Source organism: Simochromis diagramma, unplaced genomic scaffold (assembly GCF_900408965.1).
Source record: "Simochromis diagramma unplaced genomic scaffold, fSimDia1.1 OVJJ01000302.1, whole genome shotgun sequence".
NCBI classification, from domain to species: domain Eukaryota; kingdom Metazoa; phylum Chordata; class Actinopteri; order Cichliformes; family Cichlidae; genus Simochromis; species Simochromis diagramma.
In genome coordinates, this window is record NW_024386792.1 from 257,202 (window position 1) to 280,327 (window position 23,126).

Below are 23,126 nucleotides of genomic sequence, written 5' to 3' on the forward strand. Positions count from 1 at the left end.
AAAAGAACCAAACAGAGAGCAGAGAAAACACTGATTTAATGTTCAGTACATAGAGTCATGGTAAAATCACTGACATATCAGATTTTAAAATTTGGAAGTTTTATGTTTTAGGACATTATAAAAACAATCACATCATCAGCAGGTCTTAAAATGACAAAAATATGATCTCAGATGAGGAAACAAATGTGACATATTACACTGTCATGCGTTTATTTGACAAAAACTAAAGCAAAATGCAGCAGCAGTGTGTGTAAAACTAAGATCACCCTTACTGCTTCCATAGGAATTGAGAGGGTAAGTAGCAGCTGGGTGCTGTTAATCAAATGGATCATCAGCGAATGTGAGCATCTGTTGTGCTTTTGCACGTTTCTGCTCTGGAGCATTCAGGTGTGAGAGATTGATAAAGTCATACAGAAAATGATTACTGTATGGAAATGTCTAAATGTGGTTTTAGACACTATTAAGTCATGGGCTGCACTTAGTTTCTCACACACTGCTTCTGCATTTTGCTTTAATTTTTGTTAAAAAAAAGTAAAATAATGACAAAGTTTAATATGTAATGCACTTTTGTTGATGTCAGGTTGCATTTACCTAATTTTAAAACCTGCTAAGTAGTTGATATCATTGTTATTATGTCCTTTCTTTTTATCATGACTGTATGTAAATAAAGAAATGAATAAAATTGCCATGTTTTTGTTCAAAAGTCTGACATCTTACTCTAATAAGAATTAATGCTGCAACCGGTTTAACAAGATTTAATGTATCATTTCCCCAAATTCATCAGAGGGAGACCAGCCGCTGCTGAAATATAATTAATGTCTTGAAATGTCTGACCTTGAGTTTTAGTGCTTTTTTATTGATTTTTTTACACAGTAGAACAAAATGTAAATTGGAACATCTATGGGCTTTGCTGGGCCGGCAGCGAATCAGACATCTATCACCTTTGATGGATAAGTAAAGCCTGAATCCTCTGGCCTTGTCTCCTCACATCAAGGACAAAGAAGCAGGTTGTCTGAGATAAGGTATGACCTGTTTGACTCTGTGAAACCAAACCCTAAAGCCTAAATTGCCAAGTGCAGGACTGAAACTCCAGACTAAACAGGGCAACATGTTGGCTGCTGAAGAAAGCCGAGGCTCAGTCGACTTCCAGGAAAAGACCGATGATACTGATAGTGTTCAGCTTTAAGATTTTTAGAATAGAGAAATAAGATTGTGACTATTTGGAGTTTTTCTCTGTTTTCTGTATTTTTTGAGGAGGAAATATATATATATATATATATATGTATATAAGGACATTTGAAATGTGAAGTGATGATGCTTTGAAGCATTAGATGAAGGCAACATGATGGGCACGTTACCTGGCCAGGTAGCCTCTGCTACGAGCTTCAAACACAGTCAGAAAGCGCTTGAATTTGATGAAGTTCTTTCGGATGAAGCACGTGCGCGTGTATCTCTGCAGCGTCATGGCAGCAAGGTTCAGCACACGGTCACGCTTGCCCTCCAGCAGCTGATACAATTCCTCTTTCAGAAAAATCTAACACACACACACACACACAAAAAAAAACAAACTCATCTGTTTTTAAATCTAAAGCACGACATAGCTGACCTCATGATTTGTACTTGTGTGCAGATTTCTGAGAACGCTCACCTTACTGACACCCAGCTGATACGAGTCGGTCTTCACTGGGCCGAGTTTTTGGAGCATGGCAACGCAGTTTTCTCCGTCTGCAGGTGGAGTATCCTTCAGGCAGAGCAGGGCTTTATACCTGCATCGACATGTGACAGTTCAATCTGAATTCTGTGAAAACACCTAAATCTTGTGTATCTTTGCTTATTACTTGTGGTGAATCTGAGAGCTTATTGGGAATCTGGGCATTCACAGCTTCGGTAACTTCTATCTGTGAATCTTATTGTAAACGCTGGACTGTGCTGACATTGTTTTCTTTTCTCAGACTACTTTGGCAGTGAACGGCGCTGTGAGATCAATTGATTTCAGCTGCTCTCCTACTGCAGGAGGTGACAAAAGCCAGATGGCTACTTCAGCGTGAAGAAATCTGTGTGTGAAACGTATTCTACCCAGAAAAATAAGACCAATCATCTGAGCAATTTTTGAAAACTGAAAGCAGGAGGGCAGCAGAAACAATTTATTTGAGGAAAGGAAGCTGAGAATGATGATTCAAACACAATCAGCTTGGAGATAAGTAGGTGGCCAACCTCGATAGGAAGCTGTGAAAGTGCAGTCTGATTGGATAACCCTCCTTCCTGATGTGGATGGTCTCCATGATGCCGGAGTAATGCAGCTGAGTTTTGACCAGCTCCATGTCAAACATTCCTGGCTCCTATAACAGTACACAAATGTACATGCACACACACACACACAGATATATATATATGCTTTTTTTTAAAAACAGAAATTAATAAAAATCTAAACAAGAAAGCACTGCAAGCCTGCACACATCATCCAACTTGCAAATATACCTTAAGATGGTTTGGCTTGATGCATCGCACAAAATAAGGGTTACACCTGTCACAGATAGATGAGAATGAATGGATGGATGAGTGAATAAACAAATGCATGAGCTGATGAAACCTGATAAACTGTGCGGGGAAGTCTACTTTCCAGCTGAAAATGAGAATGCATGGCATGTACTTTTATAGCTGGAGCTACATTATTAACAATTTCAGACTGACAGACCTCCTGAGGCCTCAGTTTTCATCTATTTGAGACATGATTGAGGCTAATAAGGCTGTCAGAGATAATCACTTTAGTCTAATGGTACACCACGGCAAAACAAATTGTTCAATCCGCCTTTAGGAACAAGGCCATGATAGAGTGTGCGTTGTTTGATGAGAGCTGTGAAAGAAACCACTCCTTCTTTTGCTCATTGCCCACATCAGACACTCTCATCACAGACAATTTCATACATTTATGAAGCATCATTATCTTTTTTCACCAGTGATAGTCAGGACCACTTTAGTCAAAAGGAGATTAATATTTCCCACGACCTGCGATTCATATTTGGTGGTGTGGCGCTGCTCACCTCCCCGTCCTTCCATGTGCACACGTGCAAAGCTAGAGGCAGCAGGGAGAGGACCAACGAGACTGTCTGTACAGAACTGACAGCAGACATGATACTGATTAAGTCAGACACACCATAAAAGGAGGAGGGGGGCTTGGTACAAAAGGACTTGCAGATGATTCTTAACTGCAAGCAGAGTCATGGCTCAGTCACACTACAGCAAAAACAGGATGGCAACCTCATGGCAACTAGGAAAAACCGGACCTCTGAGCGACCACTTTTGATTGGAAGGTGACTGCACCAGTTGCCTGGTGGTAGGCAACCTGTCTCCAAACAACTGCAGTCTGGCTTGACTCTCTGCAACCACTCACATACAGACTGGTAAAAGTTGGCAAGTAACTTTCTAATTTATATTCTGAGTCAAGGTTAATAGGTATGCAGGTTTCTTTTTGCAACGGGGGACTCATCTCTCAGTTTGATTGTAATCTGGTTACATGTCTATATAAAAGCAGGTTTGCTGGTAATATGGTCAGTTTGCAAGTAATTTCTGAATATTTGTTTCAAATCTGTGAGGTTGTGTCTGGAGTCTGAATGAAAGTCGTTAATGTGAATTTGATGCCAACAGATTTGTGATTTAATCTAATTAGTCACAGTTAAACACCAGATTATCACAAACAGATTTCACATAATTGCCAGATTGACCCCATTCAGCTGCACACTGGCTCAGTTGTATTGTTATTTTATCAGCATGTTGATCCACCAAAACCGCTTTAAAGACAGTAGCTGACCTGATTCTCATCTTCAAAGCAAGCATTTAATTTTACTGCACACGGCTGCGCTGTGGTCCACTGTTTTGTGTGACTTTAGGATAAAGCTACTTAAATTGCCCACCCATTATGCGATTTGTCAGCTGGATGCATAGAAGACTGTCAGCTGAACATTCAGCTGATTCATCGCAGTTGTAGCTGAGCTTGACCTTGTGGTCCACCTGAACTGATGACAGGCTCAGTGTATTGTGGGAACTCGAGTGAGTGTCAAAGAGGGAGAGATTTCAAAGAAAGCTGCGATGCAGTCTTCTTGTTTTAAAAAGATAAATGAGCCTAAAACCTTTCCATCTTTTCCAGCAGCTCTTGCAGGCTGCTTTGAAACTTTGCGCTGACCGTGTTGGCCTGATAACGGCGAGCCGCGCTGCTGCGCCGCACGTTAGACCGCTGCTGAGACAAAGACTCTGAGTGCTTCAAGAAGAGGCTGGAAACCATCTGCACACACAGAAAGACACAGATAATATCCACGTTACAATATCATGCTTCACCATACTTTAGTATCTGAATCAATACTTGTGATTTTTTTGAGCATTTCCACGTCTCACTCTGTTCTTGCTCTGGGTGAAGAGGTCCAAAACATCCTGGCGCACCATATCAAAGTTCTTATCCAAGAATTTGTAGACCTGCATCACAAATAATTCAAAACTATTGCAAATTGATTCAAACCAGAAATTTACAGCCACATGCATGAACGACAGGGAGATTTTTATGAAATGGAAATATCTCTGGAGTCTGGTTTTGACAGATTACATTAGAATATGTTTAAAACATACCACACATCATTCAAGCGACTACCTGTTTCACAATCATACTGGCCAAAGCAAGACATTTTGATGAAAAACCTAATAACCTTCAATACTATATCACATTCATTCATTATTATAACACAGTTTTTCAGTACTCCCGTGTACTATTTCACAATGATTTATTCACAATAGAAGCCACGCATGTGAACCTGAACAAGAATGGATGGAAAAAAATAGATGGATGGACACACAATTCTAGAGCTGTTAAACAATTAGTCAACTAATATTAAAATCACTCACTCCGACTAAATTTTCAATTAAAAATGTCATTTCAACAGCACCTGTGGCTCTTAGTCTGTCAGATGTGTGGATTTTGGTGTGTATTCATTTTAAATGTGTTTAAAATCTTTACATCCAAGAACAATGTGGACTTTGGATCTGATGGGCACCTGTTTAACTCAGTGTTTGAGCAGGTGCACATATGCTATACGGCTGAAATGCAAAAGCCCCAGCTTGAGTCCGACCTGCGGCCCTTGTATGTCTGAATTTACCACAAGTGGACTCCAATCAAGTTGTACAGACATCTGACAGATGATCACTGGCAAAGGGTGTGAATGCTTATTTATGTGCATGTTATATTTTAGCTTTTTATTTTAATAAATTTGCAAGAATTTCAAGCAAACTTTTTTGTACTGTTTGTAGAATAAAAAGTGGAAAATGAATTTAATCAGTGATTTGAAATAATGCTGCAATATGACAAAATGTAGGACAAGCAAAGAGCTGTGAATACTTTCCAGATGCACTTTATATGAGAATGCAAAAATGAAGGGAAAAAAAGGAAATGATCAGAGGAAGAACATTGAAAAAAAAAAGGCTATAAAAGAGATTGAAATGTTGAGAAATGAAAAGTTGAAAATATTAAAAAGCAAAACACAGAGAAGCAGGAAAGAAAGAAAACAGGGAAGACAGGAAGTACCTGGTAGGTGACCTTCCCTGCATAGTGTTTCAGGGTAAACTCTGGCTGTGGCATCTTTGGCCTGGCATAGAGCGGATTGTTTCCATGGTGATAGTGGCACTTCTGAAGGAAGGTGTGGTCTGTTGCCTAGCAATGATTGGAGATGGTTAATGGTTGTTGAGCCATGGAAACTAAACCTCTACAGCACAAACACTCGTTTCCTGTGCGTGTCTGCGTGTGTGTGTTTGGCAGATCGCCTCAGTGGGTTTTTCATGTAACGGCGTGTTCATATTTCACTCCGAGCATCAGAGACTTATAATACATTTATCTCACTATGAGCTCAGACAGCTTCTTACACTGGGAGCCCCGGGAATAATGATAGCAGCAGGTAGGCAATTAAGTGAGCATGTGGGATAGTTTTGTATTGATTGAAGCTGGCTACAATACAGTCTCCTGGTTAATGAGAAATCCAATAGTGCAGGGTTTTTTTTTCTTTTTTAACTCAATTTTTTTTAAAACTGAGATATGAAATATGAAGTTAGAGCTGTTGTTGGCTTGTGTTTTTTTTAACAGCACGCTTAAAGAGTGCAACTCTTCCAAAGTTTCCTGTAATCTAATATAAGCTTATTATAAGTGCGCTCGCTTTCCACATACTGAGTCTGTCTCAATCACTTGTTCTTCACGCACTTGGGGCTTCTCTCTCCGTGGAGTTATAAGTCATTAAACACCTTTGTCTTAATTAAAAACTGCTTGTGTTTACCATTATTGTATTCACTTTCATATTGTATGTGTTTTTGATTCAATTTAAGCGAGTTCCAATAACTCTGGAGAAAACGGTTATTAGTTTAACAGGAATGGGCTTACCTGAGGGAAACCACACTGGTCGTCCAGTATGCGCAGTATCCCATGGGGCTTAGCAGCAATAAGGTCGAGGCATGCCTCGTTGTGGCCGAAGGGCTGCTGCTGCCATTTGATCTGCTCCCGCATGTACTCCTCCTACGCAGCACAATTCAGCACAAAACAAGCGCAAGATTCGTCAGGCTGGTGTGTGTAAAACTCGACTAACTCGCTGCTAATTATTTCTTGCTTTCTGCTATGATTTGTGAAGGATTTGATAGCCTGAGTTTAAATGTGCCTCTGTAAATCCCTCCTTTTTTAGACGGGTGACATGGGGCTACTACTGTGAAATGGGAATATAGGTTTCATAGTTGTGCTTCTGTATCATTAACACAAAACTCTTTAAGCTTCTCTGGTGTCATTTTAACTTTTTTTGTTGCTACATTAAATTATCTTGTTGGCTTCAGTGGTGAACTATGCGGGTTTTTTTGTGTTGTTGGTTTTTTTTGCTTTGTGGCTACCTGTAAACTATTGTGATAGTTTGCAGGCAGCCTTGCATACATACAGTCACTGAAAACTTTATTGGGAACACCTTGCTAGTTTGTGCTCATGTTTGACATTCAGAACTGATTTAATTCTTTATGGTATAGATTGAACAAGCTGCTCAGAAACATTCTTCAGAGATTTTGGTCCTTAGTGACATGATAGCATCACACAGATGCTGCAGATTTGTTGGCTGCAAATCAATGATGTGAACCTTCTGTTCCACAACATCCCAAATGTGCTGTACTGGATTGAGATCTGGTGACTGTGAAAGCCATTCAGTACAGTGAAACCCATTATGTTCAAGAAACCAGTCTGAGAGGGTTTGAGCTTTGTGACATGGTGTATTATTCTGCTGGAAGCAACCATCAGACGATGGGTACATTGTTGTCATAAAAGGATGGACATAGTAAGCAGCAATACTCAGGTAGGCTGTGGTGTTTAAACAATGCTCATCTGGCACTAAGGAGGCCCAATGTGTGCCGTGAAAATATCCCCACACCATTACACCAACAGCACCCTGAAGCATTGATACAAGGCAGGATGGATCCATTCCTTCATGATGTTTATGCCAAATTTGGATTCTACCATCTGAATGTTGCAGCAGAAATTGAAACTCAGTGGACCAGGCAACATTTTTCTAATCTTTTGTCCAGTTTTGGTGAGCCCGTGTCAATGAGCCTCAGTTTCAGTGTTTAGCTGACAGTAGCAGCACCCAGTGTGGTCTTCTGCTGCTGTAGCCCATCTGCTTCAGGTTTCAAGGCATTGTGCATTCATTCTTTTGGATACATTGGTTGTTGCCTTCCTATCAGCTTAAAGAAGTCTGGCCATTCTGCTCTGAACTCTGACATCAAAACAACATTTTCACAGAGAAACTGCCGGTCATTTGATATTTTCTCTTTTTCAGACCGTTCTTTGTAAATCCTTGAGATGGTTGTTTGGGAAAATCCCATCAGATCAGCAGTTTCTAAACCATTCGGACACATTTCATACCAACAACTATGCCATGTTCAGAATCACTTAAATCAATTTGAACTTCAGCGGGTGGTCTTGACCACATCTACATGCCTAAATGCATAGAGTTGCTGACATGTGATTGGGCAATTAGATACTTGCATTAATGAAAAGTTGAACAGGTGTACCTAACAAACTGGTCAGTGATGTCACTGATGTGAACTAAATGGGAAATGAACACATTAACTTGTGGTTCTCTGACCTGCTCCTCCTGGAAAATGACCCTGTTAAAGTAGAACTGCAAAGTTTCATTGGCGTAGTTGATGCACAGCTGCTCAAAACTGTTCACCTGTAGGTCCTGGAGGACACACAGAAGAGACAACTGGGGGTTATGTGAGTCACTTAGCACACGGGTCAGCTCAGACACAAACACAGATGTGACGTTACTGCGAGTGCTCTTCAGTGTGACCTCAAATCCATAAATGTCCAGCACGGAGATGGAGAGGGCTTCGTTGCGAGGGTAGACGCGTCCGTTGATGCGCTCCGTCAGCCAACTAAACAGCAGCGAATACAGGATCTTGGCAACAGCATCTCTATGAAAAACGCACAATAAGGTTTCTATGGAAACAGAAAACCCGGTTCCTATGGAAACAGAGGACATCTGAAACCCCCCCCCCCCGACTTCAAGCCCTGACGTCCTTTGTCCTCACATGCCTCTACCAAAGATTGGAAGAGAATATCACAGACTCTTCGCTTTTCCCCCCAAGCAGAGCAAGGTGCATCATGTTTAATTTAACAGATTGAGACTTTTAGTCACTCACTCACCTGGCATCCACAGCACTCTCCACTGTCAGCGGAGTATAGATCTTCTCCCGCACCGTATCCTGGGGGATCAAACACATCTCTGATATCTAACATCTATATTTTGTTACAGAAATAATCATATCTGTGGTGTGTGCATGGGGCTGTTTCTGCAAAAGTGTGCACCACTTACTGTCAGCTTGAAGGTGACAGATTTCTCTAGGCCCTCGGGTGAGACCAGCAGCAGCTCAGCCACCACCCTTATCTCCTGCGTGCTCACCACTGACGCGACCTCCTGACCCTCAGCCTGCGGGACACAGTCGCAGACACATACATATGGAGTCACTGTCATTATTACTGCCAAAGTCATCCTCACCATTAGGTCGTGAAACTAAATACATGTTTGTGTTTGAAAGACAGACCAGGTGTGGCTGGAAGTAGATGTTCCCCAGATGAAGGACAGAGGAAAGAAGTCTGTAGATGCCATTTTGCTCCTCTGGGGTGAAACACAGGATGTCCATGGCACTCAGCAAACGCCTGAAGTCCTCCCCGTCATCCTTTCCCTCTATGGTACAGTTTCCTCCCTGCATGCATGGACACACACGTGCACCGTTAGGAAAAACATATTTTTACCCTCTTTAGGTCTAATTTAAGAGCAACTTATCAGCGATTTGAGTCTCTTGGTGCAGTGATGGAGAGGATCCACTTCAGGGTGTATCAGAGCACCGTGACCTCACTGGCGATTGCAGTTACGAGTGCAAAAGGGCTCACTTGTCAGCACACTTTCAGTCAGGGAGAGCAATGACACGCTATCTCTCAGCCCGGTGTTAAGTTACTCTTCAAAAAATGTTGTTGTAATTACCACAAACACACCGCTAACTGGGTGGGAAATAGTCCAAGATGAACACTACCTCATAAAGAAATACAACAGCGCAAATCAGCTTGGAAATAAAGCCCACAGGTGCAAAAACAAACAGAAAATGTCATAATTATGAACAAATGGCCCTAATTAATTTTTTTTGTGTGGAAAAAAAAAACTTGGTGTTGGCAGGACAGATGACAAAGAAGAAACAAGACTACAGCTGTGCCTGCAGCTTTGCTAGGCTGCAGTTACGCACACCTGTGTTTCAATATAAATGTTGAAAAGTGGACGTTCAACAAGTATAATGTTAATCCTGTTCACCAGGATAGGCTGTTGTTTCATGGTTTTAGCATCAACACATTTCTAAGATCAGAAACAGTTGACTGTAAGCGGATATGGTTGCTCTGTTGTAATGCTGGGGGAGGTATTTAAATATAAAGTTGCTCTGTGTGATCACTTCATCCTGTGTTAAATCATTTTGGATGCATTTTATAGGTGATAGTGTGATAATACCCTTTAATTAGCATGTAATTACCATGGTGATAACCAAGTAACGACTTGGCATAAGCCATAGTTTTTAGATGAGTAATACTAGGGAGCAATAACTAAGGGTAATAATGTGGAAACAAATGAAACAACACCTATGAAGCAAAGCAGCTAGTACAGTAAATTCTCAAAAACAATGGAAAATCTGTGAGCAATGAAATAGTCATTTCTGTGCTGTATTAATACTGTGACATTAGTCTGATCTCTTTCAGGATGACCATCCATTGTTTAGGACTGGTTTAACAATGTCTGATTTTGGATCACACTACACGCCACCACAGTGGATTTTAAATAAAACAATCAACATGTAATCCAAGTGCAGGCTTTCAGCTTTAATTAAATGGGTTTCACAAAAAAATTCCATTAACTTTTTAGGAATTCAAGCCATTTTTAGAAATATATATATTATAGATAACGTGACACAGATGCTCTTCCAGGGCGTTACTGTAGCTGCCTTCAGTTGCTGTTTGTTTGTGGGTCTCTCTCCATCCAGTTTAGGCTTCAGTAACTGAAAAGCATGCTCTATTGGGCTGAGATCGGGTGACTGTCTTGGTCATTACAGATTGTACCATTTCTTTGCCTCAAGAAACTCTTGGGATGCTTTTGCAGTATGGTTCTTATTGAATTTTAGTCCCAAGACTTAATGGCTTAAGGCTTACTGAAGTAGCAGTTATGCTAATGGTAACTCTACAGGAGGTTAATGTCCTTGTGATTTTCTTTGATATCTGATGGAGGTCTGCGTGTTTGAATTTGAGCACCTGATTCAGATAGTAGTAAGTCTCAGCTTCCTGCAGGTACAGCGAGTGCTTCTCGTGAGGAGGAAGGCCTGCCAACATCTCATAGAAGATGTGATAGTTCCTCTCTGATTTGGCCTGTAAATAAACACACATACAGAAAAAAGTCACCCTGACACATGCGCACACACACTAGGACTGCTTAGCAGTTTAAATCTCTTATGACTGAAACGGACACACATAATGCCATCGACAGAGAAACACATATTTGAGGGATACTCAAAGGATGTGTGACCAGATGAAAGCGACCACGAAGAAAGTCTCGGGCTACATCTCTACATCTGTCTGTAAGACACAGCTGTCTGTCAATCAAAGCCATTCAGATATACGTCACTGTTATTAGAGCCACAGTATGTGAACATTTAATTCTCCCTTAGACCAGGCTTAGAGGTATATCTGGACTGTGGATGGCAAAAGCACATCACAGAGCAATGTTTAAATTTTACTTGAACTTTTACTTGAAATTAACAGTGAACTTAATTACACAGGTAAGACACTGTTACGACTTTGTGCTTGCCTGTTCTTCAATGCAAATGCCGTTCGGTGATGTATAAGTGGCCTAGTACCAAGAAAGGTTGCTGTTGCAGGTTTTACAGGAAAAGTGAACAGGGTGCCTACTAGGATATGTAGCGCTAGGTTCAGATGGCATCAGATTAATGGAAAGGAGTGCATGTCTGAATGGGGCTCATGACTCAGTGGTAAAAAGACTCCACCTGAGCTGTTGTGTGAATACGTGTGTTTGAGAGTTTTTCACCTGAAAGACAATGCGTGACTTCTCCAGCAGGTACTGAGACGTTATGGCACCGCTGATTACACCCCTGGTAAAATTACACAGTCAGGTACACACACACACACACACACACACACACACACACACACACACACACACACACACACACACACACACACATGCAAACACAGAGTAAGGCTGAGTTAAGTAACAAGTCATGCATGTGTAATGTGCTCTCTGTCACAGTTCTAACAGAAAATCAACTCCTTATCTAACTGTGCCAGTGGGACATATTAGCATATTCCCCAGTAAACCCAGTGTCACCAATTCTCTGTGTGTGTGTGTGTGTGTGTGTGTGTGTGTGTGTGTGTGTGTGTGTGTGTGTGTGTGTGTGTTTCTGTGTGTGTGTCACAAAATAGGCCGTTTCTTTATTTTATATATAGCCTCTTCATAAATGCTATAGATTACAGTCTATCTAACAATAAAAGCAAAAATATTACAAATAAAAAAAACACACTGAAACATCGGAAATCCCTTTTTGGCGTAACACCAACACCAAAAGGAAGCAGCTGAAAGAAGAAGAATGTTGTTACCACTCACTCGTCCATGTAGATCTGCGTGTATTTGCCAAAGCGTGAAGAGTTGTCGTTGCGCACTGTTTTGGCATTCCCAAAAGACTCCAACAGGGGCATGGCCTCAAGGATCTGCCCAGTCAGCACAGAGGGAAAATTACTATGAGCACTTTCAGTATGACGGTAAAGAGAGCAAAATATGGGGGAAGCGATGAGAATACTTTACCTCTATCTGAAGCCAGAAGATAGATTTAAAGACCACGATGTGAGAGAAAAAAAAGTTAGTTTAAACTGTCTAAATATGAGCTTCATTCTGTGTCTGTCCACTCATACAAAAGAATTGGACACTGGACATATACCTGCTGTGTGACATTGCGTTTGTGGTGTATGGCTGTTAGGTAACGCAGGATCAATTTAGTGGCCTCAGTCTTCCCTGACCCACTTTCTCCACTGGAATAACAAAAACCACCAATATGAATGATTTATAGCGCTCGTTTTATGATGCCTTTAATCAGACTTTAATCAGCAGTTCATACCTGATCACTATACACTGATCTTTTTTGGCATCCATCATGGTGGTATATGAGAGATTAGCAATGGCAAAGAGATGACTGCAACACAACAAAAGATGTCGAATTAGAATAAACACACACACACACACACACCAGCTGTGTGCATGTCAGCTTGGTGTGTGTAGAAGTGGCAGTGAAATCCATAACCAAACTCTCCCTTGGCAACAGACCATTAACAGTGTAAGGCGAGCCTGTTACTAACACCTGAGAGTGCTGGCCTTTAACACCTTTATTTACCGCCGTACAGGATCTCAGAGCACAGCTTACGACACATGTAGACAGATGTAGTGGGACAGCGTATGCCCACACAAACACAGCTGTAAAGGTTTCACTTAAAGGTTTAACCTTTTAACGGCTAGTGTATCACATTTGATACGTGGTGTTCTGTGAGTTTTTGAGACTTTTGCGTCATCAGTGTGAATTTTTTCACCCACGAAAACCAAAATGAATTACACAATACATTTTTTTTTTAACTCATATAGATGCAAATTAATATTTTTCTTTTTTCAAAAAATTGTTTCAATAAGCACTCCATTTTCAAACAATTGTGGTTCCAACTTTTTCTGAACCATGAACCATTCTCTGGCCTTTAGTTTTATTTATGCATCTAGATTTTGGGGTTAAGGTAACCAGGAGAAATTAGCTGTGTAGACGTCTGCCTTTCTCTAGAATAAAGTGTATTAAACTGCCAAAAACTGCATTTGAAAAAGTCATTAGCAATGTCTCTTGCAATGAATTACAACCCGTTTATTCCCCCAAAAAAGTTTCATGAGGGAACTATTTTCTTTATTCTGAACTATGCCAGCTCAGTGTATCACTTTGCTAGTGGCAGCCTGACCGAATGTAAAAAATAACGGCATCCTTTAAGCTGAACTATAATGCTAGCTAGCTACCTGCTTTTTTTGCTTTATAAACAAAAAGAAAAGCTCCTGTCGACTTTTTCAGTTTAGAACTACAGGGCTAGTGTCGTCTAATTCATTATATTATAAACAAGGCAGACCTCTTCACATCTGATAAATCCAAAAACAGGTAGTCTACAAAAATAAATAAATAAATAAATAGTCTAGAAAGGGTGACTTCTTGCTAAATTCATAGGAAAATGCCTGACCTTTGTCACACTTCTGAGACAAAGTTAGAATAAAATCATTTCGAGCCTAATAATCTTGTGCAGTTTATTAATAGTAAAATACTCAAAAATGGCCTATCTTGCATTACCTCTTTGCAGAAACTCTAACAGGTCCAACACATGCAAAAGCCCAAACACACACACACACAAACACAGATCTTACGGGGGGTTATCACTCAGTCCATGACCTTCATAAAGGAGCACCATGTCTGTCCCGTAAATGTTGAGCAACTTGTATGGATTCACAGACACAAGGATGCTGCCTATGTAGGTCTGAGTGGAAGATAGAGATGACAGAAGGACAAAAGGGAAGGTAAACGAACTGAGGCAGCTGGCAGTGTCCGTGACATTTTATGATATTACGTTATTTAATCTGCAAATGAGTGATTTAGCATACATAGACAAGATCCTGGTCGTAGCGTTTCTTCAGGTTCATCAGAACAGTGGTCTCATTCAGCTCACTGAAATTAAACACAGAAAATTAAAATTCATGTCCTGAGCACATATTGTCCTGCTGAAGCAGCACTCCCACTCTCACTTTGACATCCAGCATTAATTCGTTTTCAAAGACACTCAAGAGCTCTCTGATTTCCAAAGACTTGCAGTTAAAAACAAAACAAATATCTAATGTGGGGTTTTTGCTCTGGATGTGTTTTTAATAACACTCACATACTTAACATATAATTTACATAATTATAGTGTTTCAAAGCTTTTCAGAGCTTACAGGGACACTGGGAACAAACAAGCCATAGAATAAACTGTGTTACACTGTGCTCAGGGAATAAACTGCTTGTAAGAGTGTGATATAAGTAAATAAGAAGTGAGGCTGCTAATAATGGTTTGTGCTTACGGGAGCTGTGTCAAGTCCTCCATTCCCTCCGCCCAGCGTTTAACCCTGTGGCTTGTTGTGGGCATGCTTAGGATAGAATAGATCTGGACACACACATGAAATGTACATAATTAGTCAAGCACTCACAAATAACAAAGCCTGGGGTGTACAGTCACGGCTCAATGCATAGCTGATGCAAAACATGCAGAAATTCAGATGTTTGTGAACTCTATGAGGAAATGCTGCTAGGGCCATTTAGCTTTAAAGCTTCTCAGTTATTGCTTGAATAATCTGTACATTACGCTTGTTCCTATGCCAATCTATTCTCCACCAATTGTAAAAAATTATAGAAACTTAAATCCTCCTAAAAATGGGTTAATCTTGCATTCAGGTACCTTGTCATACCAGCTTTGACCTGGTACTTTCGGCCTGGCTCTCTCTCTCTCCGGAGCCCAGTCTGGGTCCTGAGCCTTTCCATCCACAAATCGAGGTGCGGGTGAATATCCTTCTAACACCCCATCTTCTTTGTACATCGACCACTTAGATAAATTCTGCACAGTGCCATGTGGTAAAACCCTCTCAGCTGCCCAAACGTCCTCACCTCCATCCCCTCCTCCTTGGGCATTTCTGGCCCAGTGGCCTGAGCGTGGCCCATACGGAGGAATCACAGCATAGCGATTGTCCTCACCCTGCAGTCCTGTTGGCACCGCGTATGAAGCATAACGAAGCTGCTGGTTTTGAATGGCATCAGACAGGCTTGGATTGTGGAACCGCCGTGTGAGAAGTGATTTATCTGGAAGCCTAATGGACAAGAAAATTGATGAATAGCATGTAACTGTGGAACACTGGCAAAATGTGAACACAAACATTAAGTGGGCTTACTCTCTAGTATGTGGAGTATACAAGACTAAATGCTGCAAAATGGTCAGAATCAAAGTATGAAAGAACCATCAACATATGCAGATTTTATAAAGTCAACTGGAGATGATTTGGGTTTGTCTGTTAGTTAGTTTAAATGAATCCCCAGGTTGCAGATTGATTTCCTAACAGGTCATTTACCTGGAAAAACCTAATCAGGTCACTTGTGATAGTTTCCAGTAACAGAATAGTTTCCTACCTGTAACTGGTGCCACGCATATCTTCCTTCTGCAGCGCAGTGTATAGGTTGGGAGGTGTAGGTTTGGGCACGCCTGTCAGCACAGAGTTTTCTGACAGATGATAGAGACCTGTAGAACGAAGAGCCCGGTTTTGCCTCAGAGCAGATGAAAGGTTTGGAGGCTGACCAGGGATTACCAGGGTCCCATCAGGAAGACGATATGATGCACTTCGAAGGTTTGCATTCGTGAGAGCCTGAAGGAGGCAGAGGAAAAGCAGAGAAGTTACTCAAGAGTGCAGTTTAGGTCACTAAAATGTCCCCAATATTACACTTCATTTCAATAGTCTGTAATAGCTAGAATGTTATGCTTAACTTTAGAAGCAAAAAAATGCAACTAAAACAGCAATAAAAACATAAATAAAAGCAATACAAATAATGTTTACTTTATACTTTATTGAATAGTATACATAGTAATAGTAAATAGTAATAAATAGTAATAGATTACTGTAGCAAAGCTAAATGATATACTATTTTTAACAGGTATGCACTTTAGAGAGATCAGGGCCAACTGGCTTCCGTGGGTCAATGATGATGGTTCCATCGGGCAGGGTGTAGGACACACCCTTTAAATAAGGATTCTGCAAGGCAGCTGCCAGGTTGGGGCTCTTTGGTTTTCTTGGGTCAACGATAATAGTTCCATCTGGGAGCATGTATGAAGCTCCTTTCAAGGCTGGGTTTTGGAGAGCCTAAGTTTTAAAACAGAGAAAAATGATTTAGTCATCAGTGAATTAAAGAGGCACCTCAGGTCAACAGTGATTATTAGACAAACTGGAGCCACGAGAACTTTTGAAGACATGATACTTATACTTGTTAACTTTTACACAAGTCCTACTATGTGGGGAAGAGAGGGTGAGTTGAAAGAGAAATTCATAGCACATAACATATCAATAACTAACCTTGGTCAAGTTTGGCGATATGGGTGTATTGGGGTCTTGAACCCCTTCTGGTAATTTGAATGAGGCACTCCGCAAGGCGCTGTTTTGGAGGGCACCGGAAAGGTTTGGAGAGACAGGTTTGCGTGGATCAATGATGATGGTGCCATCTGGCAAGGTGTAGGATGCACTTTTGAGGTAAGGGTTCTGAAGTGCTGCTGCGAGATTGGGGGACTTTTGTTTCTTGGGGTCAATCACAATGGTCCCATCGGGGAGAGAGTAGGAGGCCTCACGCAAAACTGGGTTGCTTAGGGCCTTAGCCAAGTTTGGGGAAATGGGCTGCTGAATGAGCAAAAAGAGAGAAAAATGTATTAAAAGATTCCTTATTTTGAACAAACAGATGATGAAAAGAATGAGTTAAGAAAGGAACATAAGACATGGATTACTCGCTGTCTAGGATCTATAATGGTCCCATCCGGAAGAGTATATGAAGCAGTCTTAAGGTTCTGATTCTGAAGAGCTCTCGAGAGGTTAGGAGACATTGGCTTCTGAGGCATACGAGGGTCCTATGTGGGTAGAGGCAGAGTGTGAATTAGAAGAGTATAATGTAATGAGGCAGCTGTTGCTGTAGCCTACATAACTGACATATTCTATTTACGTACCCTGATCGATCCATCGGGCAAAACATACGAAGCTCCACGAACTTGCTGATTTTGCAGGGCATGGCCAAGCAATGGGGAGGAACGTGGATCTGCATATGGTGAAACCAAAGTTCCATCTGGCAGACGGTAAGACGCTTGCATCAACTGTGGGTTTTGCAGGGCACTTCCTAATGCTGGGGAAGAGGGTGGTTTGGGTCCATATGGAGATCGTCTGAGTTGCACAGGAGTGTGATAAGAAGCTTGACGAAGGTTTGGGTTCTGCTGAAGAGCACTGTGGAGCTGAGGCCCAGCTGGTGCATACGGGTTACGACGCTGCATCATAGGGGATCTCATAGTTGAGACACTCTGCAAACCAGATCGGTTTTGCAGTGCATCATGGAGCAGTGGCGCAGGGGCAGGCTCAGAGATATAATCATATGGTGTAACAACAGTTGGTCCATATGGCAAACTGAACTGTGTCTGATAGGAAGCTACGCCTCTTAGTGCCTGTCCATGTCTCATGGCTTCAGGGAGCACTGGAGATGGAGGTACAGATGGGGGATAAGGGGATTGAGGTCTATAAATAGGAGATACATAGGACGCTTCTCTCACTGCCTGGTTTTGCAGAGCTCCAGATAGTAATGGAGAAGAAGGGGACAGAGAAGGTTCAAGAGGTGACACTGGCCTTTGTAAAGGTGAAACATAAGATGCATCTCGTAGAGCTTGATTTTGCAGAGCCCCAGACAGCATAGGAGATGAGGGTGCCATAGGCTGACCATAAGGTGACACTGGTCTCTGGAGTGAGGGGACATAGGAGGCATCACGAATAGCCTGGTTTTGCATTGCACCAGACAAAGTAGGGGACAAGGGAGCATAAGGGTCTACTTCAGGAACCATATCCTCCATCACTACCATTTGGGCTACCTGAGGTCCAAGGGGGGATGAGAAGGAGGCTTGTCGGAGAGACTGGTTCTGCAAAGCACCAGAAAGCATGGGAGAAGATGGAGCTACAAATTGATGTGACTGTTGAGTGTAAGGATCAGCATAGGGCATAATTTCTGGTGTGTAAGTAGGCGAGTGGACAGCACGAGGGGGCAGGAGGGGGGAGGGCTGACGGGAGACTCGAGGAGAGAGGTGCGGGGACGCGGAGTGCGGTATGTGTTTAATGGACAACTGTGGGGAAGGGGGATGCATACTTCTTACTGACCGCTGGGCCACAAGTGGACGTCCTCGAGCAATGGGACGAGGAGGTAATCTTCCAGATTCTCTTCTCCTCAAGGGAGCACGGTGGACCATGTGAGGGGAGTGGAAAGGAGAGGAGTGAAGCGAGGAGTCCACTGTGAGAACAGAAGACCTATTGCTTCTTATAGAGGAGGCACGAAAAGGACGCACATTCTGGGTTGGTGGGGGCACTGGACGTCCTCGGAGACCCATAGGGGAGGGTCTGACAGTACCTAAAGGAACATTTCCACCCATCCTAGGCCGGGCCACTGGTGTTGGATCCCTAAGCAGTCGAGTTGAGCGGCGAGAAAGAGTAGGGGATGATAGGAGAGGCCGGGGCCCAGCAGGAGATAAGCTACGATGAGATGGGGAAGGAGATGGTCTTCTGCTGAGCTGTGGAGAGAGGGGGGGAGATACATGAGCAGGAGAGAGGGTAGGGGATGGTGACCTATGAATCTTTCTAGCTTCAAATGGGCTGCGGGCAGGACTGGGTGCTGGTGGAGGACTTCGCCTTCTCATGGAAGCACGAGGTGAAGAAGGTGGAGATCGTCGCCTCATTGATGGTCTTGGTGACGGTGGGGGACTATGCCGGATCATTGAGGCACGGGGAGAGTGGGGGGCTGAAGGACCTCGAGCCAGGGGAGAGGGTGATCTCTGAGGTTGCATTCTACGACGAGCAAGCGGGGAGGCCATAGGCGAGGAAGGAGGTGAGAGTTGCCTAGGCATAATAGAGGGCGGTCTTTGGGCATTAATTAAACCACTCCTCATGGATGGCTGTGGAGAGGGACTGCGTCTTTGTGCAAACATAGGAGAGGGTACTGGGGAAGCCATAGCAGAAGGATGACGTTGCATTTGTGGGGAGGGCATAATGACAGAACGGCGGGATGGTGTCGGAGAGGGTTGAATACGGCGTCCCGGAAGAGGGGACATGTTCGCTTGCTTAATGATCATTGCAGTTGGAGTAGGGATGGAGGGTGGGCCATAACCCTGCTGCTGTGGCATCATCATTGGGTCAGTCATCATCTGCTGCTGAAAGAGCACAAAGCTTTATGTTCAAAATGGAAACATGGACTTTAGCCCAGTAATTTACAGGCTGTGAAAAGCAGTTATCAGATTTGCAAGCTGATTTTGCCTGGAATATTATTTTTCAACAAGAAAATGTTACAGTAATTATTTCAAAGAACTATTTATCACATTGTTGGTCATAAGCAAAAAAAAAAGCAGCTACACCTATCTAATATTGGCTTATTGATTATCTATCGCTATTTCCAGTTCAAATGAAATGAAATGGTTTAATGCTGCTATCACTAATCGTTTAGTGTTACATGTTTAGGTTTTAGTACTCAGAATCTAAAAATAGAAACATCCCATCTCAGGATGCTGAAAAAGTAGTTCATGCATTTATTACTTCTAAACTGGACTATTGTAATTCATTATTATCAGAATGTTTCTTCTTCAATCAGCGCTATTCACTCTCTTAGTTATTACTAATCTCTGGCTCTCTGCACAGTGTGTTTTTATTTTGTCTCCCTCCCTCACCCCCAACCAATGGCCGTCCCTCCCTGAACCTGCTTCTGTCGGTATCTTCCAGTTAAAAGTGAGTTTTTCCTTACCGCTGTCGTGGTGGTCTGATTGTTCCCTATACAATTGTAGGGTCTTTACCTTGCAATATAAACCACCTTGAGGCAACTGTTATCGTGATTAGGCACTATATAGAAAAACTGAATTGAACAATGTTGAGCAATATTTTCTTTATTTATGGAATATGTTACTGCCACATTTCTCCGTGTGGTGGGATTATTTAAAACAAGAGAACTGTGTAACTTGAAAGGGCAGTGCATGTATACTCTTTTGAATGTCCTACTTTTTTCTTTTTTATATTCACATTGCAATATGAATCACACTGAAAGTCAGCAAAGACACCCTCCTGTGACTCTCTAGCTTTAAGAACGTTGTCAGGTTCAATGACACAGCACAGCTTGAATTACCTGTGGTGAAATCATCTGTTGTTGTGGCAGCATCATTTGCTGTGGCATCATTTGCTCTTGTGGTGACATGATTTGCTGTGACATCATTTGCTGTTGTGGGAACATCATCTCTTGTGACATCTGCTGCTGTGGAAACATCATTTGCTGGGGCATCGTCTGCTGCTGTGGCAACATCATTTGCTGGGACATCATCTGTTGTTGTGGCAACATCGGCTGCTGCTGCGTTAACATCATTTGTTGCTGTGGTGACATAATTGGCGATGACATCATTTGGGGGGACATACTCTGGTCTTGTTGTAACATCATCTGCTGCTGCGGTGACATGACTTGCTGCTGAGGTGATATCATTTGAGGGGACATCATTATTGGTTCTTGAGGGGGCAACAGATTTTGCTGCGAAGACATCATTATTTGTTGTTGTGGTGACATTGCCATCTGTTGCTGTAATGACATCATGCCACCAGGCTGACCTGGCACGAGAGGAATCTGGTCTTCGTACTGGATTTCTGACATGTCTTCAAATTCTGGATCAGGCGGCAAAGTTGGTGGAGGAGGCAAGGTAACATCTAGACGTTCTTTCCCGAAAAGGCGCACTTGAGGTCTGGGAACTCTAAACGTCATCTCCCCCCCTTGAACTAAACTGCTATCATCTCCATACTGATCCATCTGGCCAACATTCTGGTTTCCATAAAGGTCCTGTCCTTGACCTACAACTTGGTCTCCAAACCCAAACACCTGTTGGCCTCCTGGAGGGAATCCAATTGCCTGCTGGGAGCTGAAGTCTTGGTATGGCATGCCAACATCAGTATAGCTAAGTTGATAGTCCTGCGCAAATCCACCTTGCATTCCCATAGATGATACATAAGGGTTCTCATAATAACCTGCTTGTCCAATGTCATAATAGCCCACTTGTTCGCCACCATAGTAAACTCCCTGATTATTTTCATCATAATAGCCCTGAGTCTGAGGGTCAAGGAACCCATCCACCTCTCCTCCATACATATGGTCATCACCCATTACTGCATAGTAGTCCAGACCCTCATCACCATACATTGCCTGCTGCTGCTCGTAAGCATAGTAATCAGCAGAGGAATAAGGGTTATAATAATCCCCCGTGCTCTCATCATAAAGAACACCAGGATAATATTCTGCATTTGGATCATTGAATCCTTCATCCTCATAGTAACCAAGGTCTTGATATCCTGCTCCCCCTGCCCCATTGTCATTGTCATAGTAACCATAGTGACCATGATTTCCATATGCTGCCTCATCTCCATAACCGTCATCATACCCTTCATATACTTTCTGGTATCCGTACACATCTTCATCATGCTCATAACCATTGTTTTGGTAACCCTGGAGATAACGTCGGGAGCTGGCTTGCCGACTGTGAGCTCTACGCCCTTGCCAGCCATGCTGTCCTGAATTTTCCCGCATTTTGGTGGACAGGAAGCGTTTCGTCAGCCAGTTAGTTGCCGCTGCAACCTTCCCCAACAGTAGACTTCTGTTCTTGAAGTCGTCAACAGCCCCATCACCGTCCTTTTTCCCAAATAAGCCTTTGAAGAAGCCCCCTTTCTTCTCATTGGAGTTGTTCCCTCCCAGGCGAAGCAGCATATAGGTTGGCTTCTTCCCACCATTTGCCTTCTCTTTGGCCTCTTTCTCCTTTTTCCTCTTTTTACTGGCCTTGAATCTCATCATGAAACGAGAGGTGTTCTTCAGCATGGACTTGCGACGTTTCTTCTTAGCAATTCGCGTCTTTCTCTTCCCCAAACCCAGGAATAAACGTGAAGTACTTTTAAGCTTCTTCCTGCTGTTCCTGCGTCGCTTGAAGCCTGAAAACTTCATGAACATCCTGGACATGTTCTTCAGACCTTTCCTCGGGATTTCTTTCACTGGAATCTGTGGCGTTTCCTCTTTCTTTTTGCCCTTTTTCTTCTTTGCGTCAGCATCGGATTTCCCTCCTTTATGGTGGCGATCGTCCTTGGATTTTTTTTGGGATTTCCCATAATCCTCATCATCCTCGTCATCTTCATCCTCATCATCCTCCTCTGAGTCTTCACCCCGTCTAGACTTCCCCACTTTCTTTCCTTTAGCTCCCCTGCCTCCTCGCCCCTTCCCTCTCCTATCATCCTCTGAGTCTTCCTCATCCTCTTCATCACTGAACTCTTCATCCTCTTCATCACTCAGGAGCTCCTCCTCTTCCTCCTCAGACTCCACTTTCTTGCCTTTCCCTTTGTCTTTTCCTTTCTTTCCATCATCTTTTCCCTTGGGCGGTTCCTCTTTTCCCTTCTTACCACCCTTTTTATCATCCTTTCCACCTTTCTTATCATCCTTGCTGGCTTTCTTGTCGTCCTTCCCTCCCTTTTTGTCATCCTTGCCTTTCTTTTCCTCCTCCTTCTTTTTCTCTGGTTCAGGTTTTCCACCCTTCTTTGCGTCCTTTTTGGGGTCTTTCTTGCCAGGCATTTTGGCTAAGGGCACACCATGCCCTCTCTACGAGATGCAATGGAGCTGACCTTCAAAAGAAAAATAGAAAGACA

General features: G+C 42.6%; 1 protein-coding gene across 1 annotated transcript in view; it reads right to left on the reverse strand.

Moving 5' to 3' along the window:
* myo15ab (myosin XVAb) overlaps positions 1-23,126 on the reverse strand; it is a 56,935-nt gene that overhangs the window by 29,502 nt on the left and 4,307 nt on the right. Inside the window, exons 4-32 of the mRNA XM_040023644.1 lie at positions 20,590-23,102; positions 17,402-19,630; positions 17,186-17,305; positions 16,764-17,081; positions 16,356-16,553; positions 15,829-16,061; positions 15,107-15,512; positions 14,733-14,815; positions 14,280-14,343; positions 14,046-14,155; positions 12,721-12,795; positions 12,544-12,634; positions 12,411-12,416; positions 12,213-12,316; positions 11,637-11,700; positions 10,847-10,960; positions 9,103-9,264; positions 8,874-8,987; positions 8,705-8,763; positions 8,349-8,472; positions 8,142-8,237; positions 6,410-6,541; positions 5,567-5,692; positions 4,390-4,467; positions 4,128-4,279; positions 2,479-2,524; positions 2,215-2,339; positions 1,649-1,766; positions 1,359-1,534 (exon numbers count right to left, since the gene is read on the reverse strand). Of these exons, the coding sequence (XP_039879578.1) occupies positions 1,359-1,534; positions 1,649-1,766; positions 2,215-2,339; positions 2,479-2,524; positions 4,128-4,279; positions 4,390-4,467; positions 5,567-5,692; positions 6,410-6,541; positions 8,142-8,237; positions 8,349-8,472; positions 8,705-8,763; positions 8,874-8,987; positions 9,103-9,264; positions 10,847-10,960; positions 11,637-11,700; positions 12,213-12,316; positions 12,411-12,416; positions 12,544-12,634; positions 12,721-12,795; positions 14,046-14,155; positions 14,280-14,343; positions 14,733-14,815; positions 15,107-15,512; positions 15,829-16,061; positions 16,356-16,553; positions 16,764-17,081; positions 17,186-17,305; positions 17,402-19,630; positions 20,590-23,052 (8,186 nt within the window). The 5' untranslated portion in view covers positions 23,053-23,102. The remainder of the gene's footprint in view (positions 1-1,358; positions 1,535-1,648; positions 1,767-2,214; positions 2,340-2,478; positions 2,525-4,127; positions 4,280-4,389; positions 4,468-5,566; positions 5,693-6,409; positions 6,542-8,141; positions 8,238-8,348; positions 8,473-8,704; positions 8,764-8,873; positions 8,988-9,102; positions 9,265-10,846; positions 10,961-11,636; positions 11,701-12,212; positions 12,317-12,410; positions 12,417-12,543; positions 12,635-12,720; positions 12,796-14,045; positions 14,156-14,279; positions 14,344-14,732; positions 14,816-15,106; positions 15,513-15,828; positions 16,062-16,355; positions 16,554-16,763; positions 17,082-17,185; positions 17,306-17,401; positions 19,631-20,589; positions 23,103-23,126) is intronic.